The 27635-nt window shown below is 40.8% G+C and overlaps 1 protein-coding gene across 2 annotated transcripts in view; it reads right to left on the bottom strand.

Annotated features, from left to right (window-relative positions):
* The window catches only part of NR1I2 (nuclear receptor subfamily 1 group I member 2), a 1633990-nt gene that overhangs the window by 4973 nt on the left and 1601382 nt on the right, over nucleotides 1-27635 (bottom strand). For both annotated transcript variants that reach the window (XM_044071501.1, XM_044071502.1), the window contains one exon: nucleotides 20798-20903. In XM_044071501.1, the coding sequence (XP_043927436.1) occupies nucleotides 20798-20903 (106 nt within the window). The remainder of the gene's footprint in view (nucleotides 1-20797; nucleotides 20904-27635) is intronic.

Genomic DNA, 27635 nt, shown 5'->3' with positions numbered 1-27635 from the left:
TTTGCCACCCAAGAAAATTATTTTCCTATGCCCCTGTCGAGCAGAGCCACAGTGGGGGAAGTTACAGCTAGTGCGTAGGATAAAATGAAAGTGGAGTTTAAAAATATGGGAGAAATAAAAGAAAAAGAGATCTGGTTAAGAAGTAATAAGAATTATTTAGAGGGAGTGACAAAGGTTAAACTATTACAAAATAAGGGGAATCTCACAGAACAAGAGAAGGTGCATTTGCAGAGTGAAAAAGAGAATATAAGGGAGTACCTGGATGATATGAATGTGTTTAGAAAGATTGCTGTTAAGCAACTGTTTTGTGATAATAACTCCAGAGCGCATAAATGTTTGGCACAATGACTTAGGCAACAGAAAGTAGAAAGCGTTGTTGCCAAATTTAGAGATCCTATAGCAAGAAAAATAACCAGAGATCTTATAGAGGTATTAGAGATATTTTGGAAATTTTATGAACATTTATATAAAGCAGAGAAGTGGGGAAATCAAGAAAATGACAAATGGAGATACTTATGGAAGACTTAAACCTGCCAAAGTTAAAGGTGGACGAGGCTCAACAATTAACAGTTAAGAAAGGAGATGATGCAATAAAAATGGTGATGTATAACCAATCTACAGGAAAGTCTCCAAGAATAGATGGTATTCTGGTGGAAGTTTGGAAGTTAGGAGGGAAGAAGTTGATAATGGCGTGACGTGGATGAGAGCAAAGGACATGAGAATGGTTTTTAATCGTCCTCACTAGACTACTGATGCATTATTTTCATGAAGACAGTGTTTATTGACAAATTTAGCTATCTAGTATGTTCACTATGATGACGGCATGTTTTATCAGCCACTAAAATGTGTTTTTAAAATGAATTACCCTTTATTTTAGCAGGAAGGGTTTATTTCATTGTATTTATATACACTATCATACAGCTTGAGCAATATTTCTAATAACATACATGTTAACATTTATTTTTGTGAGAGTATGATTTTAAAAATTGGAGGGGAATATACGGTGACGTCACTCATGATACATGAGGACGCACAGTAAAGTGGGAAGTTACTGATTAGGAATTTGAAAAGTAGGAGCGTTAACTGTGAGTATATTAAGCTGTTTTTATACTTTTAATATTTCATTCATGGTCTGATGAAGCCACAGTATGTGGTGAAAGAGCTTACCAGTAAATAAAATTTGTTTATTTTATAGTTTATGTTGTTTGGAGCCATACTTCGTGGTATCACTGCTATTTCTCTCAATTTTGCTGTAGTCTGCTTGTTGCAACAGTGCACGTCTACCTATTAGTTGTTCCTGTTCATTTTGTTGTAAAGATCAGGAAGGTTTTGATATTCAGTATTTTAAAAAGAGGGGAGGCGCTAACAACCTGGAAAAAAAGCTGTGGTGGCTGTAATACCTAAAGACAGTATAGACCCATCTGATCCACCTTCATATAGGCTCATTTTAATTTTAAACCATGATTATAAAGGGCTGGATTCATGATGGCTTGCACTGAGTCTAAGAGTAGAGTAAGACTCCATGCAGCCATCATGTCCGACGAGCGATCCAGGAACAGCCTGCAGGGGCGTGCAAGAGAGCTCCTAAAATGGCTCTTACACAGACAGGGCAGGGATATGCAAATTACCTCAATTGCAGGCGAAAGGCATGCAAATGAGGTAGATTTGCGATTCAGGAAACCCAAAACTGTCCGAGTAAGAGCAGTGTTATTTGCAGAAATGTACTCAGTTGACAACTGAGTACCATTCTGCAAATAGCAAAACGGAGCCGTGACAGCTCCAAATAAAGGTTGCATACAGTGCAGGAAGCATGCCAATGGCCAAAGTTACAGCCATTGGAAATGTTTCCTGATGCAATATGAAAATAAAAATAATTTTTTTTCTCCGATTTTTGATGTTTAAGCATAGCGCAGTGCAAACGGGCTGCGCTCTAAAACCCAGTATACTAAAAATTAAAACCCACAAATGTGGATCTTATTTAAATTGTTAATGTACAATGCAAGGGAATGGCAGGCTGAAGACAACATGGCCGAGTAGAGGTTGCTAAGGGGGAAGCTCAGCCTAAGAGATATAACCAAGCATTAGTAGGCAATCCTATGAAATGAGGGTTAGGATAGTGAATCGCAAGTTTACATAGCAAATGAGCACAGTCAGTGGAGTGTAGGAGTAGTATAAGGGGAGTAACAGAGTAGAAGATAGGTGACATCACAAGGGGGGTATGTATGAAAGAAGTGAAGCTCATTGGAGCACAGTGGCATATGTCAGCTGTCATTTACACATCATGGAAAGAGGTGTGTCAACAGGTAGGCTAGGGAAAGGCAAGAAATGGAAGGTGTATGCCGTGGATAACACCAAAGTTTCTTGCTGAGCGTGCATGCGCGTGTGTGTGCGCCTGTAACCCGAGTAAGACAGAGTGCACTCGTGTAAGTGTGAGTGCGTGCGTTTAAGCCAGAGTAAGCATGTATAAGGCTGTTTAAAGAGTTGTAAGCGCATTTGCACTGGTGTGCGCACGTTTTAACCTGAATAAGCAAGTTTTAGTCCGTGTAAGCATGTGCGCACGTGTGTGAGCTGGTGTGCGCGTGTTTGTGCTTGTGTGCGTGGCGCTCCCCCCTGAGGAAACAGAAAGGAAAAAGGAAGCACAACAAATAGTAGGAAGCTACCAGGGAGTACTAGCAGAGCTAGCAGGTGAAAACAATCAGAATCAGGCAATTACACAGGCAGTACACTAGCTCAGCCCAGCCTAGCACTTAAAACTCTGCAAACAACAGTCCATTATGCTTTTCACAACAGACACTGCAGTAAGCTAATAGAAGTGAAAACTGAAAAAGCTTTACTGAGACAAAGAAATGTTAGGGGCTGCCATTGCTGTTATAAGGTGACATATGCAACATACTGAGGGTGGTGACAATGGAAATGCTGCTGGACAACCCACAGTGAGGAGACGGAGAAGAGTGTGCAGGCCCAGGGTAACCTACCAGGGGCTACATGAGCTGGAGATAGTGGAATGCTATAGAGTGGACAGAGACCTCATGCAGCAAATTGTTGAGCAGTGCAGGCCATGCCTCATACACAGAACCAACAGAGGGGAAGCCATCCCAGTGGAAACCAAGGTATGTGTTGGCCGAGAATATTAGCAACAGGTACCTTCCAGTGACCAACTGGTGATATGATGGGGATATCACAGGCATCAGCATCCAGGGTACTGCACCAGTTCCTGGATGCCATGTCAGCACATGTCGGTGATCATGTATATTTCCCCAATTCCCATGAGGTATTGGCAAGCAATATGCGTCTCTTCCAGCAAATAGCAGAATACCCTGAGGTAGTGGGTGCAACAGACTGCATGCACATATGCATCAAAGCACCAGCCGGCGAGCGGGGTAGGGAGGAGAAACAACCTGAGCCTGCCCCAGTAGGCAGAAGGAGGTGTGCCCAGTATGCTTTGGCCTTGGCAAAGAGGCAACGCATAGCACATACATTGGCTCAGTAGGAACTCTGGAAATGATACCTCTCTCTGACTCACACATATAGTAAAAGGGATGCCTAAGTTGACACTACCTGCTTTCAAACATGTACAGGGAGTGTAGTATGTCAATCTGACATAGGCAGCCCTGCAGCACCACCTAAGGCATGATTGCCATGTGTTAAGCAATATAAAGCAGTGCTAAACAGCATTTACCACCATGTAGTATATGCAAACAAAATCGCACACACCAACTAGCACAACTGTGGACAATGTTGAGTAATACTGGGCAACGTCCAGCAATGTTGGTGAATATTGAGCAATGTCGGACAAGCCTGGTCTAAGTAGGGCATAGCTGAACAAAAGCCAACATGCTCATATTTGCTTAACTGGCCCTTAAGCAGTCTGGTCTGCTCAGTATGAAAATATAAAGCAGTGATGGGCCTCGAATCCAGGATATTGTGCACTACAGTCAAAGTACTGAACCACTAAACCATGACAGTATTGCAGTGGTCAGCCTGGATGAAGGAATGTTGATAAGTCTATGCAAAGTATCTCCTGGAAACCCTGCAGGCACAGCATAATCCCTGTCGAGTTATGACACAAAGGTGAGTCTTGCAGTAAGAACAGAACCTGACTTCCAACACAGACAGTATAAATGTTAATATTGGTCATGTTCACACACATCAACAAATGTAGTGGACCTCAGATAGCAACATACTGAAAGGTCACACTGGGCATGAATGAGACAAATGTCAGGCAACAAAACACGGAAAGCCTGAACTGGGCATGCTCACACACTTAGGCCATGTCTGAGTACAGCAGTGGGCCACGCATATCTTGCAGTTGCATGTGTTAACCCAGGAACCTGTCACTATCCAGTAATCCGCCCTGTGCACACAGTTATATGACAACAGACACATCTATAATATAGTGGAACCCTGCCATAATCAAATATGTTCTGCAGATACCAAAGTTGTTCATAGAAACTGGTAAAGCAAAGATGATAAAGACCTGAAACAGTATCATCAATAAACATTGTGCATCCTGAACATTAGCATAGGTTCAGAGGTCGATACTAGGCTATCTGCCCTAGGGCATGTAGAAGCCTAGCCAGAGTGTGTTTGGCATTCGCAACCCTTTCAGATTACTACACTGTGTGTGTGAATAGTAGGTCACACAAGATAGCCCATGTACATTTAGGCTAGTGTGCCTCTGTCTAGCAGGGACACAGAAGATATCCCAGGGGTAAACATACGATCGCCCATACAGTCGTCAAGATGTCTCCTGTAGGTGGTCAGTGGGTGGCTCTGCCTATGTGAAACTGGGATTACAATCTGGAGTGAGTGGAGCCTCTGGGATAAAAATCTGTCCCTCCAGCATGTCCTATTAACATCTGTGCTGAGGTATACATCACTGGAGTGTGTAGCTCCACGGGAGTCGGATATCCTAAGGCGGAGCATGTCCAGTAATTCTGGGTTGGCTATATCTGTAAACAACAGGCAGACATCATATCCGAGTAGGTGGTAAGCGACTGAGTAGAGCTGGAGTTACTGCATCCGAACTGTGCAGGGCATCTGTGTGAGTCCCTAGATCTGTATGGTGAGGAACTTCTGTGGCCAGTACAGTTGCTGCAGGTGTCAGGTAAGGTACACCCCAAATGTGGCATTGTAACCAAGCATGGTTGTGATGAGTATAGGGGCACAATGACCTCACTCGATCTAGATGTGAAACCATATGGGATAAAGTGGCCCACATAGAAGGTGTGTCCAACCACTTTGGCAACGTTAATGTCAAAGGCGACAGTACAAACAAGTCATGTCTCCAAACCCCTAACAACTCCTACCATATGTAATGTAGTACTACCTATGTGGTAATGTGTGGGCATGTTGTTATTCCCAAAGGGGATGACTATGCAACTAATGGCATTTAGCTGTAGGCCATGGCTCAGGCACCAGTCATCCATCTCTGTGAGACCATGTTTGCAAATGCATATGGCAGCTGAAGAGTTGATCATGGCACCCAGTTTGCAGTCAAGTGTAAACATGTTCAGCCATATTCCCCCTGTGGTAGCCTGTACATCAGACAAATATATACTGAACAAGAGAGGTCCCAGGACCGAGCCATGTGGGATGCCACGTGTAACTGGTGTATAGTCAGACATGGCACCTACAATTCTGACCATGTGGGTACTATCCTTGATCCAGGTAGCAATCCATCGTGTGAGATATGTGTCCATATCGACGCTGGTGAGCCTATGCATAATGGCCCAGTGGGTTATTGTGTTGAAGGGTTTTGCAAGGTTCAGGTAGGCTGTGTGGACAACCGTCCCTATGTTGATGGACCTGTTAACCGTTTAAAGAATACAAACAGGTTCAAGAGGCAAGATCTGCCCATAACAACGCTGAAATGTGTAAGACACAGTGTCTGTAGGTTCCCGATGTCTATGTGTATGAGTGCCATGACAGTAAGCTCCATAGCTTTGCAGAACAGGCTAGTTAGGCTTATAGGGCAATATTGTCTGTGGTCCGTTGTGGCACCAACTCTGTGGAGTGGGACCACTGTCGCTGTACACCATTCCTTGGGTGCATATCCTGTAGTAACTCCGATATTGAACAGTGATGTAATGTGAGGGTTATGTCTGTCATGAAGCTCGTGTAAGATGCAGGCCGGGACACTGTCTGGTCCCATTGATACTGTGATGTACGCTTTGGGGAGGGCAGCACTCACCTGTTACTATGTGATGTCAGGGAGGTTATACTCTATTGGGATGGATAGTTGCTCCTTAGGGGTGATGAGGGGGAGACATCTGCACTGAACCTGTTTGCCAGGATGTTGGCAATGCCAGTGGGTTCAGGGTACGTTTAGTCAATATGCAGTACCTCACAGCATATCAGTGAGTGTCCACCCAGGTTCCTGACATAACTGAAGAAGGCTGTGTGATAGTCCTATGTGTCTGGTGCAATTGTCCAGTAGAAGCGGCCCTTAGAAAAGTTCATGAGTGATCGTAGCTGTCTGCTAGTACAGATCACAGATGCCTTCCCAGTTTGGGATTGTGCTCTATCATGTAGTAGCATCCTCCTGATGTTGTACAGCTTATTAATGGCTGGGGTCTACCAGACAGGTCCCCTGCCATTGGAGTAGTGAGTCCTGTTGTTATTTGGGATAGCACAATCCATGCAGTCCAGTAAGTGTCCATAGAATGTGTTTGTAAAGGATTCAGCAGTGTGAGCCGTATTTGCCACTGTCTCAGGGTCTCTGAAGGATACCACCTTGCTTTGGTGAAGTGAGATGTTGGCTCATGAGAAGTTCACCAAGATTACCCAGGATGGGTGTGTGGAGGGTATATGTATGTCCAGTGAGATACATGTATGTTCTGACCTTGCCAATGAGAGGTATATCGCTGGTGTGGAACATAGAGTCCCCATGTTGGTGATGATCAGGTCCAATATGTATTCCCCCTTGTGGCTGTGCTGACTGGTTGTGCCATAGCATATGAGTCTACAAATTGTAGCGACTGTTGGGTGAGGGTCTTGGGGCTTGAGTAGTATCCCCAGTCAATATTTGTGTATATGAAGTCACCCAATATAATGGTGTTTGTGGAGACCTTCATATTCTCCATAGTTCCCATAAAAGCTGAGTATGATTCCTGAGTTTGGGAGGGTGGTCTGTAGCAGGCAACAAACTGAAAGGTAGTTTTGCACAATGGTAGTTGTATGGTCTGTGATGCTTTGTGCAGTGCTACTAACCCGGAAGTGTGTGTATCTGTGATGTATATGGATACTCCCCCTAGTTGTGTTGTCTGTTCCAAGTCTTGTTGTCAGGAAGCATGGTATGAAACATAACCTGGTAGTGCTGGTGTGCATAAGTGAGCCTGAACCAGGCACCTGTTAGTGCCCAGATATCACTATCCTCCATACTAAGGAGAGTCCTGAGTGGCCGCAATATGAGGGTAACACATCTGGTGTTGAGCAGCATTACCCTTAGTTTCATTTAACCTGTAATGTCTATGGAGGTGGGGTTTGTCTTTTGGGCCCTGCTTAAAAAAGGCACTATGGTGGTAGCAAGAGCCTTAGCCAGTATTCGAAAGTCCAAGGGTGACAGGTGCAAGCTGTCCATAGTGAAGCTACGTGGCATGTTGAGCATATCACCACAGGCTGACAGACACTGTATCCTCTATGAATGAAATAAATTTGTTAGGCAACTGCTAAACGTGATATGTTTGTCTGTATACTGTGACATCATAATTGGTGGGTGTAAGATGCTAGACAAGGTCAGGGTCATACTGGCCTGGGCTACATGATCAGAGTGTTCCTCCATGTATCATGTCATGTGGTCCAGGGAGTAACGTCTGAGGTTTTACGCACCAGCATGGACAATGATGGTACCAGTGCTGTACTTGCTTTGGAGTGACCTGACTGCCTGTGTTATGTGGCAGATCCTGGCACCTGACAGACAGCCCAAAGTGACTATTCCCTTGTTAGGGCTGGTGAGTGGTACGTCAGTGTGTCTGACAATAAGTTTCACCTATTACAAGTGTATTAGGTGTGTTGTTTAGCCCGAAGGGCAAAGACTGTGTGGCACACTGACATTGTGAACTATATGATATGTGGGTATTGTAGTGGGGTAGCAGTTTTGTGTTTGTCTGCTTTGGAGGTATCTGCTGCTTAGGCAGAGTACATTTACAGCATCCGAGTATGTCTATGTGTGATAATGTGGTTTGAGTGCTGTCGCTAGAGGATATGTGAGACTGATATGTGGTGTGTGTGGTTACCTTCACCACCTGATAGACTGTACCAGTCATGGGTCGAGAGAGTTCAGCACCCTGTATGTCTATACAGGTGCATCTCACACATATATCTGAGTTTGTCGGGAGGAGGAGAGGGTTGTCTGTGTACATGAGGCAGATGTGACATTGTGTCAGTATCACAATATTCACCAGCTGGACTGGAGAGTACACACGAAACCAACTCCTGGACATGCCAGGATATTATGATGACATACTCTGTAGCCTGATCACAAAGGATCAGTAGGGTGTTAAGTGTGTAAAAGAGTATAACAGGGATTAGTGATCATGTTTGTTGGTGTTTTGTAAAGAGTAGCTGAGAAGGAGTCCAGACTGAATCATGACACCTCCTTCAGCTATGTCATAAATAGCAATGTACACCCATATATGTCCTGAGTCAGGGCCAACTGTACCTGACTGACAATGCCGACATCCTGACAGACAGGCCCATATGTACATACCCACCTCCCACTGACAATAGTCCATATCATCATACCAGGAGATATCACATGTAGAATGGATGAGCAGCTACCCCCACTGCCAAAAGCATGGCAGCAAGTGGAATATATTGATTCCCAATATGTGTCATGCACAAACTACAAAACAAACAGATCCTGCATCTGAACAGTCAGCTGAGCCTCACCCCCTACACAGGATGTGGAACCGTTGAATGTGTCACAGCAACATATGGCACTCCCCACAAGTGTTGGTGCACAACACAACATGGGAAGTCAAGTCCAGTACGCCTATGAAGTCTGATCTGCAAGGTCATGGAGTCCATCATGGTTGCAGTCATAAACAGAGCTATTGGAAGCTGACATACACACAACCCTACCAACTGTGGTATGTTCATGTGCGGATCATGGTTCCCAAACATGCTAGGCTATTTGCCAGGCAGCCACCCAGGACATACATCAATGAACACATCTACACATGTCTCACATAGACTTTGAATAGCCCTTTATCAACATCCCAGACACATGTAGTATCCACAAAACCAACAAGCTGTGCATAAATATGTGTTGAGATATGACGGAATGTCAATGTGTCCACAGATAGATCACACAAGGTAAGGATTATGAGGTCTTGTTCAAGCTGTTGACACCTGCTGACCCACATGAACCATTCCTGGAATGGCATAAAACAAAGTGTACACACATCATCATGTCCAGTCTGATGATGTCACCATCCTATAAATACAGCAGGAGAAAAGAAACCAGCCAGTAAAGAAAATAGCGCACCGTGTTAATGCGTGTGTCTCTCTCTAGTATCATAACATAGTTAGGTAGGGGCTTGAATCCTGCAAACACTGTGTGTTTGTGTGTGTGTGTGTGTGTGTGTGTGTGTGTGTGTGTGTGTGTGTGTGTGTGTGTGTGTGTGTGTGTGCAATTGTCTTTGAAAGGAGTGCCCTTTTTGGAGACTGGGAAAACACACTAAAAGAGGTACATTCCTCTTTGGAAAGACTGATGATGTCACCATCCTACAAATACAACCGGAGAAGGGAAATCACCCAGTAAAGCAAATAATGCGCCGTGTTAATGCATCACTCTCTAGTATCATAACATAGTTAGGTAGGGGTTTGAATCCTGCAAATGCTGACTTTGTGTGTGTGTGTCACTGTTGGTCAATGCGGTGTGGGTTTTGCTTTTACTATGGTATGACATATTATGATTACAACAGTAAGTGCATTGCACACATCAGGTATCTGCATGGCAAATATATATGTGTACATGTCCTCTCAGTCACTACATAGGTGTGAAACCTGCATACTACATGAATACATTTGTTTCCATTGACAGGTTGTGCCGCTGCTTCTCAGATCGTATGTCACATATGTATGTATGTGACAAGGCCATCTACTGTCGTGTTCTGTGGCCAAGGTCATATGTGCCACACACATCCATGACAGTTACTTAAGAGTAGTGTGAGTGAGGGTATATCCCTGGGGTATATGTCAGTAATGTTCATACACAACAACGACTGCCAATAATAGACAGTTTTTATAGGTGTACAACTGCCTTGTGGATATGCATTCAGGCCTCTAATGTCTTATGTGATACACCTTGGGACTCCACAATACCTATGGATATGTGGATACCAAGGGACACATGACATAACATGAGGCTGTATGTACACATTGGTACCCAACATACATGTTAAGGGCTACCACCTGTGTGGTACTGATGGAATAGTATGTATAGTACATGAGGATGACTATGCCATAGTTGGCTTACTGCTATACAGCATGTATCAGACAACAGGTATCTGTCTGTATGATACCCTTGTGTAGGATATGTGTCCCATCCAGGGAATGCATTGTAGGCCAATGCATGCATTTCGAGATTTGGATGGACACATCCCTAGTGTGTTTGCATGTACCTAAGGGGGCTATATGCCAAACAGGTGTGGTCACAGGAATGGGTGGAGGTCATTACCACTGGTTAGTGTTATAGTGTAGCACCACAAGGATCCAACTGTTACTGAGTTCCCCATGACTGTGTGTCATTTGTCAGGACATCATCCAATGATTGCTTATAGTCATGCTGTTGAGGTTGTGTATACTACCAGACCGCAAATCATTGACAGATATTAACAGTATCACCCACAGCATAGTGTCAACCCATGTCATACACATGTCTACCCATGTTAGTACATAACTGTAGTAGAATGCATACTGGCCATTGAAAGATACTATGAGATGTTAACAATGTGTACGACAAGGTATGCCACATGTCCCATGTGTCCACTATGCACGTACATGCAGACAGTGCACACCCACCATGCTCACAGATGTACACTTGCTAATCTGTACTGCACACATCACACACGTACTGTCCATATCTTAGCAATGCTAAGCTAAGTGCACACATGTGCACACTGGTGCAAACCTGCTTACTACTGTTTACAAGTGCTCACTCCCGCTAACCCCTGCGTTCATTTCTTTGACAGAAAAGTAAATGGGGAGATAGGAATGTGGTGATAAAGGGTGCATAAAGAGGGGAAGACAGTAGGGAAACCAGCTCGGGATGTACAGGATGGGTGTGGAGAAGGTCCATAGCTGCCCATTTCTTTACCAGCAACAGCTGTGCATATGCAATACATTAGGAGGGATAGTTGAAACCTTCCACTCCTGAGAGAAGGGTGAGGACAACTAAGTATGTTGTACTACCAATTATGAATATCAGACACATGCACTGTTTGTGAATTGCAATACTGTCAATAGTACTTTACTCACTTCTGAACAGTTTGTGGTTTGTTTGTGTTGACATTAGCACAATCTGCTCAGGACAACTGGACATATTTCACTACTGTGTATGCCTACCTACACCCTTGGTTGTGCCTGACTACAACCTTTGGGTAGGGGTGCAGAACTGCAGAGTGCATTATTTATTATCGTGTGATGTTTATCTTGCTGAACATGCAGAGTTGCTGTGTACCTGTAAGTCTATAAAGGCTAGTAATCTGTCTGAGTAGCTCCCACCTGTGGACGACTGTGCACCACACCAGTCTTTTCAGCACCTGAACAATGGCATTGCCACAGGTGGTTGCTAGCAGTACATGGCTACATCCTTTGATATTTCTGTGTTGTACTCCTACATAAGGGCATGCTTGTGGAATTCATTCTACAACTATTCGCAGAGTGTGTAAGAGCAGACAGGCTGATATGCCTGTGTGTTTCTGACTCTTCCAGGCCTCAGATACTCTCAGGTATATATTTGAACAGCCTCAGGGAAAGGTACATATCAGTGGGATACACCTGTGATATATTTCAGATATTTTGCAGTTGCGACTTTGGGGATTTCTGAGCATATGTATTACTACATCTTTTCTGACGTGCAAGCAGTGTCTACTCTCACTTATTGACATTTATCATTAAGTGGGATTCCCCACCTTTCTGCCTACTCTTACTACATTTCACAGGGAGTCTGAGGGGCACAGCTAACATTTGTTTGCAAATTGGGGACATCCCTTTAACCAGTCACAGTTGGGAGGTCTGGCCTCTGACCTATTCAAATATGCCAGTGTTTATCCTGCTCTGATACTGTGTGGGGTTTGTAAGGTGCTACTGTAACATTATTCCCTACTAGCATGGCTGGTTCTCTTTTCACAGTCATGTCATGCAATTCCACAACACTTGCTGGTTAAGGGCCACAGAACATGATTTGTGTTATGCCATTCCTATTCTCCCTTTACATTCACTCATTGTAATGCATGATATATTTCTTTCAGCACCAAGTTATTGAATATCTGCTGTGGTGTAGTGGTACTTCATGCAGACGGGTGAACCCAAGGTCTGGGGTTCGAGACTGACAGGTGTATTTTATTTTGCTGCTGAGCAATACAAGGGCCCTGTCATATAGAGTGACTAAGGCACTTTTAAGCAGTTGTAAGTGGGTTTGCGTGGGTTTGTGCGATGCTTAGCGATGCTTAGCTAAGCGCACACAAGCTCACACTCGCGCACCCCTGCTAACTACTGCTTAAAAGTGCTTACTCCCACTAACCCCCGCGCTAATTTCTTTGAAAGAAAAGAAAATGGGGAGATAGGAAAGTGGTGAAAAAGGGGGCACAAAGAGGGAAAGACAGTAGGGAAACCAGCTGGGATGTGCAGGATGGGTGTAGGGAAGGCCCATAGCTGTCCATTTCTTTACCAGCAACAGCTGTGCATATGTTCGTAATTTGGTGTGAAATTTGCAACCTTCCACCCCTGAGACAGGGGTGAGGACAACAGAGTATGTTGTACTGGCAATTATAATTATCAGTTTACATGTCCGGTGGACATGTGTGCGAAATGGGCAGCTATGTATGGGGCGTAATTTTTTTGTGGGAACAGATTGCCCTTTTTTTTTTTCAGGTGAGAGTGGAATGTGAGGTAGGGGATATAGGTATATTTGGGAAGGTAGGTTGGGGAGGTAAACAGACAAGACAAACAAGACGCATACAGGGGCGGAATTTGACACATGGGGTGGGTGAACACAATTGGCGGGGAAGGTTGTTTGGAAATCGCAAGCCCATGAGCCCACAGATGGTAACAGTGGAACTGTGATCCCCACCCATGGGCAGTCACCACTGCACCTTAACAGCCCTGAGGGTGGCTGTGCTGGGGGCTGAGTAGGACGGGCAGGCTCACCTGAGAGATGTGCCACTCTCACCTCAAGCTGGAGGATCAGCGACTGAATGCTGGATCTCCCTGCGCACCACAGCCTGGACCCTTCGATGGGTGACAGGTGCCCTTCTCCACCCATGCTTGCATGGGGGGGGATGAGCCCCATCCCCTGCAGCACTTCCACCCAAAGGTGGCACAGAACCAATGGAGGAGGGGAGCCTGGGCTGGGCACCGGAGCTGCTGGTGCCAGGTGCACTCGCCAACTGAGGAGGGACAGATGGGTCCGCTGGGACCGGCCTTCCCATACGTTCTGTGATTAGGTGTGATTAATTACAACACAAACAACAGCATTCCAGATAAGTTGTAACAGCATGCAGTAATATTCCCATTAACCCAACACACCAAGGTTCCAACAGTTGAACAGCAAGCATAACACATGCATATATTGAACGACAGTGGATATTCCAACAGCATGCATGGATGTTTGGTAGCAACAGGCCACCATGAACGTGGTGTTTGAACAGGGCACATGCATCAACATCAATGCAAATATTTATAAAACAATAGGACATATGTCCCAACAAATATTTAAGATTACACCTACCCATTGAGGTGTGGAATTGCATGGTTTATGCACAAACAGTAGGGTGTAGAAAAAAACTCAGTTAACATCTTATAAACACTTTTACTCTCCACTACATTCCTAGTAACTGCAGGTGTATATTCCCTACATGTATTATTACACTTGCCACCATGCATTAGGTTGTGTAGTGGGTTTGGCTAGTTCAATATATACTTGACCTATATCTGACATACTAACTGTCCAAGATGCAGATGTTACTGCTACATATTTCATGGTTGCATTTATATTTCTTTATCTACATATCTGGATGTTTTCACATGACATTTTCACTTCAATTTGTACAGAACCCTGCATTTATTGAAGCACACTCACATTTTTGGGGAACATATTAGCATGCTACTCGTGTGTCATATTTACTTATGCATGCCAGCCAGTAACTGACTGTTGAGGACTGTATATATGCTTCACAGCTACTAGCACTTCCAACACCCACTTTAGATGGCACTGCAGAACTCTGGGTTGCCAGCACTTTTTAAAACAGTACTATTTGTATAATGCAAGGGTACAACAACATTTCAAACTAAGTGACACACACACACTCCGGGTTTTAAACCTTTATTACTGACATTACACACTTTTCCACAGGCTCACTCCTTTATTTGTTGTAACAGTGCATATGGAAGACATATTCAAGACAGATTAGACCTTTATTAATGAGTTAGAACACACTTTTTCAGGCTCAGTCACTTATGTTATATGACAGTACCTGCAGAGATTTTATTCCAGACATATGTTATCTTTCTTAATGGGTTACTATGCTCTTTTTCTAGCTCTATGAATTTTCGTATAACAGTACATGCAGAGGACTTATTCAGGCCATTTTATGGCTGTATTATTGTACTACAACACTTTATTTCATGCTCTCTCCCCTATTTTATATAACAAAACATGCAAAAGAATCACTAACCTGCCTGGTGGCACAGCCTTTGCAGCCTATCAGCATAGGCTTGCTGATTCGCAGCACGGTCACCTGCAGCTGTGAAGTAAATGAAGGGATATTGAGACATACCTATCCATTATACAAACTCAATTATCAATTCTTACATACTGCATTCCATGGCTACATACTCAGTCATGGGGCATCCTGCATCCCACGGGCCTCCTGGATCCATTGGTTCAAGTGGACCTGCTTCCGTCTCTTCAGGTCTGCATGGTGGTGAGGGACCTGCTCACCGGTGCTGGGAACGTCTGTGACACTGGTGAGGTCATGAGCTAACCGGTTCCAAGCCTCAGCCTTGTATTTTGTCCCTTGGAACTGGCCCTGCAGGAGTCTGGACTCATGACGGTGGACAAGGAGCCAAACCATGTATTTCGACTCCTTGATGCCCCAACGCTGCGCTCGGAAGTGTGAACCCTCTCCTGCACCTGCCATTCTGACTGCAAATGTGAGCTACAATCAGTTATGGTGAGTATTCCCGCCTTTGGGGCTTAAATATGCCGCATTTCCCCGCACTTTTTTGTGATTGGCCATTTTTGAGAATTCTAAGCTGACTGCAGACCTGCTTAGTAATGGTTAATCGACCATTTCTAAGTATATGTATGCTAATAGTGGCTGTTTTGCCTAAGCTGTCAAGGCTTAGTGGTTCTGTACTTTGATTATGATGCACAGGGTCCTGGGTTCGAACCTTGTCATTCTTTTATTTTAACACTGTCTAGACAGGCTAGGGGGTGTGGCTGCATTTAAGCAACTTAGCTCTACGTTGCTCCCCGGTGCCCTACGGTGCCCTACAGTGCCCTGGTTGGCACGGTGTGCACGTCCGCGCAAACACATTGCGCTGGGTAAAGCGCTTTTAAACTTTGGGCAACTCTATTGCGCTGGGTAAAGCGCTATTAAACTATGGGCAACTCTGTTTAGCTGGGTAAAGTGCTATTAAACTATGGGCACCTCTGTTTAGCTGGGTAAAGTGCTATTAAACTATGGGCACCTCTGTTTAGCTGGGTAAAGCGCTGCTTAAAGGCAGGCTATTATATATCTGAATCCTTTAAAAATATATATTTTGTTCACTGATACATTGGCCATTTCACTGCTTTTAATAATATTTTAATCATATATGTCTGGTATTATTTCAAATACTGATTTTAAACATAAATAAGAAGGGGAGAGGTGGAACTTGTACTGTGAATGCCTCCTCTTTGTACATATGCTCTACCATTATGCTATTGCAATTTGGTGTGATTTGCATAAACATTCTTTCTTATGCTCTTCCATGTTGGAATTGCTAACTATAGCTAAGCAATGGGCACACCCGTGCACACACGTGCAAATACGGGCAGCCATATCATGGATTTAAAAAAAATAAATAAATATTTTACTTTTTATAACTGTGATGGGGGTTTACAGTGTCAGGGAGTGTGGTGTTGGGTGCAAGTACATTTGAGCGAACTCACTCTTGTGTGTTGACATTTTGCTTTTACTACACTTGCAGGGGCATGGACATTTAGACTGCTCGGCAGTCGGACACGCCCCCTGCTTTCATACTCGGTCCGTGTAAGGGTTACGGTTGAGTCAGCATGCCCTCATGAATATTCATGGCACGCTGATGTCATACCACTCAACTGCAGCCTCCGAGTAAGACTTATTAAGTCTTACACGGAGGATTTGTGAATCCGGGGGAAAGTGTGTACGTCTAAAATGGCTAACAGAATGGCAAAGGTGATGCCAAAAGTTATAGACATGGACCAATGTGGTCTTGTGGAGGGAAGGCAAATATTTGACAACATTAATAGAACAATAATGATCCAGAGAGAAGCAGAATATAGGAAAACAATGTTGTTATTGGTGGGTCTTGATACAGAGAAAGCATTTGACACAGTAAGCTGGGATTTTATGAGTAGGGCAATAGAAGCATTTGTATTTCCTAATACAATAACATGGTTAATTAGACGGATATATGAGGGCTTAGAGTCAAAAATCAAAATGAGAGGGTTCCTCTCTTATAATTTGTGTCTGAATAGAGGAACTGGGCAGTGGTGTCCTCTTTCCCTATTGCTATTTGCTTTATATTTATAACCGTTAGCAAAGAAAACAAGGGACGTAGAAATTCAAGGATATAATTGATATGGTGTTCAAGAAAAACTGACTTTATTTGCAGATGATATTATCTTGCACCTGATGAAACTAGAAAAAGACATTGCAGGGTTGTAGAATATTCTGAGACAGTTCCATTTTTTTCAGGATATAAAATGAATGAAAATAAAACAAAGGCTGTAGCTATAAACTACTGTGTGTAAACAAAGTAAAGCTGTGCCACCAAGGTGGAGGTTAAAAGCTAGTTTAATAGAGTCAAGCAATAAAACCTATAAAAACTATAAAATTCAGAGTAAAAATAAAGATAAAAATAAAAATAAATACAAGTGGATAAGTGCTTTCAGCAGTTGCCTTCTTCAGATCCTATTTTCTTAGCAGAACTTCTTGGTTTTAAGAGGTAATGATCTGTCCCATCTCACAGTTATCTCAGAAGTATCTGCCCCTTGAGCAAAGGCTTTAAAGGGACCATCCCATTCAAGCCAGGCAACTTGTCAGCTTGTAAGTCTGCAATCCATCCTGTCTCAATAATTTCCCCTTAAGGAACTTTGAGTCACTTGAGTGACATCAGATCACACAACAAAGCTAGTGCTCTGTGTCAACATACTGCAAAGTACCCTGATCACAAATTTTCTTTCATGGCCTTGGAAGTTACTGAAGAAAGTTTGAGAGGAGGAGATCTATTAGAACAGAAATTAAACTAGCTTTTAACCTCCACGATGGTGGCACAGCTTTACTTTGTTTACACACAATAGTTTATATTGGTAAACGCTGCCTTTAGCGCTCCAAGGTGTGTTTTACTTTGTATAGCTATAAACTATGTACTCACACATGAAATGGTCCAGCAATACCTATTTTATGGGAACATGATAAAATGAAGTATTTAGGAGTATGGATTAAAAAGGGTTTTCTTATGGCAGTTAAGAATATGGCGGAAGAGATTAAACAAAAGATAAGACAAAAACTGAGAAACTGGAAGCTCTTGCCTATGGGTATGGATAGCAAGATACAAGCAGTAAAAACGTTTTAGTCTCTTTAGCTTTATACACAGGTCAGGCATATTTTTATCAACAAGAAGAGATGTTGTGGACAGTAATTAATAAAGAGTTGAAGGATTTTATTTGGCAGTGGAAGAGTGCAAGAGTCAAGTGGGATATGTTGACCCTCCCAAAAGAACAGTTTAGGATTACCTGATTTGAAAGATATTTTAGAACTACACAGCTAAGGCTCTTACACATAACACAAGCAGGCAATTACAATTCAGAGTGGAAAGGGATGATGATGAAGCTGGGGGATAATTCAAGAAAATAAAGAAAGAATGGGATTTTGGATGCAGATTCTTAAGAATAACAACAGTCACACAGAACATTACATTCATAAAGTAGCAGAAAGTATACTAACAACTATGCCACCATGGGAATGGAGAAAGGACATTCTGACAATAGAGGTGACTGCAATTAAGGGTATAGAGAACAGATGAGAGGGAGCTGGAATTTACTGGGGGAAGCTGGCAAAGGAGCCTATGCATTGGGAACAAATAATTAGAGAAGAAAAGGTAATAAAATGGGAAGAGGCCATGAAGACATTTGGATTGCAGGCTAGTGATTGCCTTCCCTATCAAGGATTGATATCAGAGTACAGACAAACAGAAAGGGGTGAAGGAAGCCTAAATGAAAGATCTTCACTGGTTGAGTTTCTAATTGAATCTAGAACAGAAGCTGCTTCTAAAAATTGGTAATTAGTAGGGCATATAACATTTTGCACGATAATTTTAGGAATCAATCAGAAGAGGTCAGAAAAATTGGGAAGAGAGATTAGATATGCAATTCATAAAGAAACAATAGGAGAAAATAGATGTGGCTCGCAAATATGCAATGAAGTCTAAAAGATTTAGGATTTTTACCTGAAAGTGTCTGCATAGATACTTTTATACCCTAAGCAGACTTCAAAGAATTTTTCCTCGGGTAGATGGCAAATGTTAGAGGTATGATATGGAAGAAGGAGGTAACTGAGAACATATGTTTTGGGAGTGTAATGAGTTAACACACTTTAGAATTTCCCTGCAGAGTACTCTGTCAGGAACACTGGGTGAGCAAAAGAGTGCAACTAAGGAAATGACTTTCTCAGCTGGGATACTGGATTTGAATTGCTTAGACATAGTAAGGCCCTATTAAGTTTAATTCTGGTGGCTGCCAAAAAAGCAACTATTAGAAAATGGAAATCAAACTCTAAATCAACTACACTTGAAGTAGTGAATATTATAACAGAAATAAGAAAACAGGAAGTGGAATCTGGAAAGAGGTAGGAGTAAATTGCATAGAAATATATGGAAACTGTAGGAATAATACATGCAGAAATGTTTTGCAGGAGGAATGAGATTTAAGGGATGGCAGGAACTGAATAATTTATGTAATGCAATGATTATAGAATATATAAAAATATATGTATGTTTGCAAATATGAACGTGTTAATATGGTTTGATTAATTTTAATTAAATTTAAGTCTGCTTATGTCACAAATAATAATTTAATAAACATGTTTAAAAAAAGGATGTGTTGTGTAGTTGGGGGGGGGGGTGGGTGCCACGGAGCCTTTTCACCTAGGGTGGCAGTTTACTTAAGGCCAACCCTGGCCACAACACACACAAAACTGAAATTTTGCAGCTGTCCGCTTAACCCATATATAATTCCCCTTTAAAACTGCATGCCCTAAATTCCTTGCCACAGAAAACCTTCCTGTGGCTCCATGGTACTTGTGCGGGTCAGATTACCTTTTGTTTGGCTGTAATTAATAAAGATATGTTTTTCATGAACACTGTTAGATGAAACACAGCATTAAGCAAAATACTGTAAGCTTTGGGAACATGGGGTAAACAATACTCAGTGAAATACATATGTACAACAGCTAAATGGTTTAAACTGTATTAGTTACATAATTCCATAACACCTTAAAGTAAAGATCCGAACTTTTATACATTTTAAGATCACCAGTACTCATCTACTCCTGTGGTGTATTAAAACATGATCTGAGTTCAACCTACTTAATGATTAATGGTACCATAAATGGTTCCCACTTTACACAATAGTGAAAAGAAACCGAAACTGATAAATCCTAGAAAAATGTTAATTTTATTTCCTTTACAACTTAGCATTCAATCTAAAATGTAGGTTTAGAGTCTCTTTTATATGATCAGTTAAAACCAATTAAAGGTCAGTGGCAGTGCCAGTGTTCTCTTGTACAGCATTGCTGCTTAATTCAGTTTCCTTTTATATCTCAAATGCGTTTTGCAGGTGAAATGGCCACCCTCTAAATTGTCCATAGGTGTAAGTGAAACTATGTGTGTGTGTGTGTGTGTGTGTGTGTGTGTGTGTGTGTGTGTGTGTGTGTGTGTGTGTGTGTGTGTGTGTGTGTGTGTGTGTGTGTGTGTGTGTGTGTGTGTGTGTGTGTGTATTGCTCTATCTGTGCACACTATGTGCATAGGAATGTATGTGTTCTGTAATAGACTGGTGTCTAATTCACATTGTTTTATACCTTATCCAGTGCTTGTCAGGATATTTTATACCTCTCTGGGACAATGAACTATATAAATCTGCTACCGAAAATGTGTGTGTTGTTTGTATATATGTAGTATAACTAGCGTCAGCTCAGTCATTCACAAATTATGTTTTCCAGATTTACTTAAAAAGGTGAAATGAAAAATTCTGACATAGGCTACGTTGCATTTATTACCTGTAGTAATAAAGTAATAAGTAATGAGAAAAATTACATATACTCACTTTTTTGCTGGTGTGGTATGCTTAGTGTCAACGTACATTTTCAGAATTATGGCAAGTTCTTCCTGAATCTTGTCAACCATTTGATGCTCAGTAACACCAGGCCTGTCTAAAAAAATAAATACAAGAATAAAATTGCTGCATGTGCCATTGAATCCACATTTCTGTTTTGATTTATAATTTTATTATGCTAAACAAATGTTATGTACACACCAAAAGTTTGAAGAATACCACTGAGGATTGTTAAAGCTTAAGATATATGCTTTGAACATTTAGAAAATAATTGCAGTTATATAATAATTTGCTGTGCTTTAAGATATATTATTTGCATAATTATGCAGCAGGATGCAAACCTGTGCAAGAAGAGGTACTGTGTTTAAAGGCTAATAAGTGTCGCTTGGTATAACTGTATCAACAGAAGCACAATTATAGCAAGCAACACACAGCCTACAAAGGCCTCACAAGTGTGTGTGTGTGTGTGTGTGTGTGTGTGTGTGTGTGTGTCTGAGTGTGTGTGTGCGTATGTGCGCGAGCGTGTGTGGGTGTGTGTGCATGTGCGTGCGTGTCTGAGTGTGTGAGTGTGTGTGTGTGTGTGTGTGTGTGTGTGTGTGTGTGTGTGTGTGTGTGTGTGTGTGTGTGTATTACATTGGTGCTACAAAGTTTGTCACTGACCTTTTTTATCATATGCTGATTTTGGTGTGAAATTCACCGATGGTGAAGTAGGTCCTTCTGCTACAGTCAAATTCCAGGAGGTTGACTTTAGCATAATTCAAAAATGTTCTCCTTATTCGCAGGTGTAGGTCCATAGGTGTGAGCTTGTTGGGGAGTGTGGAGATGAAGCTCCCCCCCCAGTAAATGTGATTATTTACATGATTTTGTATAATAATGAACATAATGCTATTGTTTACATTTGTGATGTTTGTTTAGATTATTTTTTTAGTTAATTATTGTAGATGAGATTGCTCAGTGTGTTGTTTTGATCACGCTCATCTATAATAAGTTGTGTTGTACTCTCTCTCACTATATGTCTGTATCTATATCTATTTATATAATATATATATATATATATATATATATATATATATATATATATGTATATATATTTGCATGTCTCAGAACACAATCAAGCCAGCACGCAAAACTGAGAAACAAAAATGCACTAATCCTGTAAGCATTCTATTGCAAATCAGTTACTTGTGTACTCAGCACTGCAGAGGCAAACAGGCACAGGAAAGAAGATAAGCTTTAAAATGGACCTATACTACAACTTAATTAGTGACCATGAAGCTGGCAAAGTATACAACGGTCTGCTAGTAACAGGAGTCCATCCTTCAAGTCTGCAGCTAGCAGCCAGATCAAGTCCAAGGAGAGGAAGTACTACAGTTCACACATTTATATATGGGGGTAGTAGACTGATCATCATAGACTAATTTCAAGTACAGCAGGGGTGATTATAACCATAACAATACAGTAAAATAAATAAATAAATAGCACAGTAATTTATATATATATATATATATATATATATATATATATATATATATATATATATATCACAATGCATTAACAGGCAGATGTAGAGAATAGTTGTAAAAGAAGCAGCAGACAAATACATGGTCAGATGTATGTTAACCAGAGCTGACATTTGTAATTTACAATACTCGCATTCTGAGTATATAATACAACACAGTGAGTTACATATTTATAACAGATGAGGAGGGTGAATGAAGGTATTTAAAAGCATGTACAAGTAAGATTTTTACCAGAGCATGCATGGATGAGCACAAGTATGACAAGAATGGTACGGCCGGAGTTGGTTAGGTTATGTGGCCTGCAAGAGAGCACCTGCATTTGAACTTGTAGGAGGTGCAACTTGAATTGTGATCTGAATTTGCAGTAGTAGGAAAGGTCTTTTAGATAAAATTTAAGATATTTTGAAAATGTTGGGGTTAGAAATGAAAATGCATGGTTAGTACACTGAAGCTTTGCTCTAGGGGTGTAGCATTTTGGATGTTTAGGACTGACTCTATCGGCTATGCGAGGAGTTTTGCATAAGAGTTTTGCTACCAGAGGTAAGTTTGAGTTTGGAAGGAGTAGCTGAAGACAATGGACCCTAAAAGCAGCTCTTCTGTTTGAGTTAATGGTAACCATTTACTTTTTGTAAGTGTGTGGTTATGGTGCTTCTGAATGACAGATAGGAAACAAAGCAAAACAAACAGCATCAGAAATACCCATTCTAAGGATCAAAACCTCATCTGAGACATAAACACAACTTGTTGGTGGGACAGTTAAGTATTTCACAGATTACTCCTTCTCTGGAATAGGCATCATTGTGAAGCAAGCTCATCTCCAGCCATATTCAGACATACCTTGGACCAACGGATGGCATATTCCAAATCTACTACTGGTTTTGTACCTTTGTCCCTAATGGACAGGATCAACATGTGAATGCTTGATTTGTAGAAGCCTATATCATAACTGTAAAATTCCTTGGGGTATTGACACATGCCAGCAATATTTTGGTAAATTTGGGGTAAGCTTGACTAGGCTTAATATGGCTTTTGAGCTGATAGCCTAATAATTATCTATAAAGCTATAAGCAACATATTTTATTTGAGACTGTAAAGTTAAGGCCCTTTTGGAGGATGTGGCTATATTACAGTTATGCTAGGAAAAACTCCTTTGTCAGTGGTTCTGAGAGGACAAAGACATTTTTCTTGGCCAGAAAAGTAAAGGGTTGACATTTTTCCTCATTTTGTTTGTATTGTCATCGAAGGTGAAGGTGTAGTTCATCCAAATATCAAATATATTTGAAGGTAGATGTTGTATTGATTGGGGTGTTGTCACTCTCTTTGTGATCGTGGGTTATTGGAGTTTTAGTTTGTTTCTGCAGTGTATGGGAAAGGATGCTTTTTTAGTAAGTACAAGTTTATGTTTGCTTAAACATTTGTTGACAGACAGGAGGTTACATTTGAGTTGGGTTGGGATGAGTGAGAGTGCTCAAATCAAAATATGACCATATCATCAGATATAATATCAGAAGATGGTGATGTAATATGAACATATACACTGGGATCCAGTGTATACTACCACAGGAAAATGAAATTATATTATTTACTTTCAGTGCTAACATGCACTTCTCAGATACTCAGAAATTTTGACATTAAATGACTCTTTACTACTTGTAATACATAGATATTGAGAAGAAAGACTTTCAACTGACTAATCACAACTAATGTATGTACACTTGAAGAGATGAGAAAAGAGGCAGCAATGAAGGGAATTGGTACTCTTTTAGAAGGTAGTTTAGTTTATCTAATGGGTGAAGCAGCACAAGAAATGGGGTATAGCTTCATAAATGCAGGAAGAAAAAATAAAAAGAATAAAAAAAAAGAAACGTGCAGAAATATTTTCACTGATAGGGTTATGGATAAGTGAAACAGCTTTACATAAATAGATTCAGCAAAAGTGTCTGCTGTCTAGGCTGTACCCGGGCATAGATAAAGCTACCTCAGAAAAAAATAAACTGAGTACAGTCAAAACAGAAAGACAGCCAGACCATACCTCTTAAATTCTTGCTTATGAATTTTGGACAAATCCAAAAATAATAGGGGAACAAAGGCAGATAATCAGACACATTTTAAAATATTATTCTAATTCACTAAGCAAGTTGGTCAAACAACAGATTTTGCATCAGCATGCCTTTTCAGAACAATAAGAAGTATGAAACTAATATCTGGCATTATTGACTAATTATAATCCTTGGTGATTTACCAGAAAATCAAACATTTCATGAGGGACAGGTCAAACATATGAGCCAAGATCAAGGACATTCAGCAAATGAGGAAGAATTGTGAGCTGAGCAGAAATCTTGGTCTTTTCCTATATTTGCTCATTCCCTTATTTCACTATATGTTAAGATTAATCATTGGCACTACATTGCAGCATCAGCATCAATCCTGTTTTGTACATGTGGTCATAGAGTCACATCAACATTGACCATCACCTAGACCCAGTGCATTTTAGCATCCACTCTGAATTTCTGTTCTAAAGATGAGCATCTCTCTTTCTCTCCAGATGATAAATATGTCCTCTTCCCCTGTCTACCTTCTGGCCTTCTGGCATGTAAACAGCTTGAGGAACCTGGGGCATCAGCAGCTAGTTGGATACTGTGCCTTGATATTAAATGGATGACCAGATGCCAGTCTTTTGGCATGGTCTGCAGTCTAGTCACCTTCATCTGGTGACTTATATATTGATGACTTACATATATATATATATATATATATATATATATATATATATATATATATATATATATATATATATATATATATATATATATATATATATATATATATATATATATATAATATATATATATATACACTTAGGACTCCCATTTTTTTTATTTTCTTCATTGCCTTAGGTTTCAGATGTAAGTCTTTCAGTTCTAAGGCAAGCAAAGTAGAAGTAATGCAAAAAGGCATAGCAAAAAATGTCCACAGGGTAGAAAAAATGTGAAAGTCTTCAGGAAACATAAACAGACTAGTCAGAGGACAAGATGAAAGGGAACAAATAAGATGGGCTTCAGAATGAAGGGCTCTAATCATAAATGAATGCAGCATACAGTATAGAGTACCAATCAGAACCTCTTCAATAAAGTAATGCTAAGAAGGTAAGACAAATGGATATGAGACTAATCTAGTATAATGAAAAATATTTCACTTGGATTATTAGGTCTTGCTGGCAACAAAATGGTTAGCTTCGACAAAGAATGGATGGAACCTACATAAAATGATGTAAACTGTCCCCCACATTTACTAATCTTCCGTGCAGGACTAATCTAGTCCTGCATGGAAGCGGCAATTGAAGAGGAGGACAGCAGCATGCCATGCATATTAATGAAGGAGCGCTGCCTGAACTCCAATTGCTGCATGGAGCGTGGACGAGTGCAGGGGGTGTGTCTGAGAGCAAAGCTCTCAGAATAAACATGCCCCTGCAAAGTAGAACAGAAGAATGTGTAAATAAATGAGTGAGTCAGCTCACAGGTTTCCGCATATCCCCACCAACAGTCCCCATGTGTTCAACAGCAACAGTACAGTCAAATAAAATGAAGAAGCACTATTATTTATATGTTTTAAAACCCCGAATACAGCTAACCGTAGATGCACGGGTTTGCCCATCGCCTAGCTACGGTTAAAGCAGCCGAAAAGGCTGAAGAGGATAACAAGGAATATATGTATGCAAATGAAGCAGCACAGCAATAGTGGTGTGGTTAGAACATCCGTCTAATGAACAGGCATTCCCGGTTCGAGTCCCACTGCAGCACAAATCATTTTCCATGGGAAATCTGCATATGAACATAATTTTACATCGTTTTGCCATATAACATACAGAATAACAATTAAATGTGAACTGGAGTACTGCATGAAATGCACATGTGGAGCATTAGTGTCATAATGGATAAGGCACATGTAAGCAGGTCTAAGCACAAATAAGCAGCGGTAAGCGTGTCCAAGTGCGTTTGTGTGGGGCTATGCATTGCCCACAAAGAGTAAGCAAAGTAGAAGCTAATGATGGTAAGAAACTGTAACTGAAGGTTAGCAGTGCTTACCATCACACAAACCCGCTTACAACCACTTTAAAGTGCCTTAAACACACTGGATCCAACGGTCCAAGTTCCGCCCAGCAACAAAATACACTGCCTCAGCAAAGCTCAAACCCAGGACCCTGTACACTATAGTCACAGTAGTTAACCACTAAGCCATCATAGAAATAGATAAGCAAGATTAAGGCCATACATTCCATACACCCATATGGATTTATATATATATATATATATATATATATATATATATATATATATATATATATATATATCTATATATACACATACAGCAATATTTATATATATACAGACATATACACACACACACACACACACACACATATATATATATATATATGTATGCAGACATATATATATATATATATATATGTATATATATATATATATATATATATATATATATATTTATATATATATATGTGTATGCAGACATATATATACATACACACACAATGAAATTCAGAAAAAAACTCTGTTCCAAAAACGTAAAAACACCAGCACTATACAACAGTGGGTACAACACGAATTAGTGCCACTTCCTTTTCTTCTTTAAAACAGTTTATTAATGGAATACAAAAAAAACTATCAGGTTAAGCGCTTTCATCTATCAAGACTTCATCAGAACAATACACTTAGTTTTCCCATTCCATATATAGTCTCAATTAAATCACATGTTTTTTCCTAATTACCCGTTAAAGTGTTAGTGCATGACCATGAACATTATAATATGCTTTCAACCACATGTTGTTAAAATACGAAACACCAATACAGTATAAAAAAGGGTGATGAGAAAAATGCACTCTGGAAGCACCTAAATGAAAACCAAGGATGTACAGAATTCCACTTTGGAATACTAGAATTAGTTAAATTTAATCCTAGGGGGATATTAAGTGATATTAAGAGAATGGTGGGAGAAAAAGAAGTAATATGGCAAATAAGGCTAAATGCATCTGTCCCCCCAGGGATAAATGAATATTTGTCTATTAAGCCTATCTTAGAAGCTAATAGATAATTAATAAAATGCTCTGGAATTGATTCAGTATTTTTTAAAAAATTAAGGTTTTTTAAAATGAAATATTTACATTATGTTTATAGGGTTTTAGTAAATTTGCAGGAGTATTTTAACAACATGTGGTTGAAAGCATATTATAATGTTCATGGTCATGCACTAACACTTTAAAGGGTAATTAGGAAAAAACATGTGATTTA

The sequence above is a fragment of the Protopterus annectens genome, chromosome 5.part0 (assembly GCF_019279795.1).
Source record: "Protopterus annectens isolate FY-2018-M chromosome 5.part0, PAN1.0, whole genome shotgun sequence".
NCBI lineage: Eukaryota > Metazoa > Chordata > Ceratodontiformes > Protopteridae > Protopterus > Protopterus annectens.
This window is presented reverse-complemented; position numbering and strand designations above follow the sequence as displayed.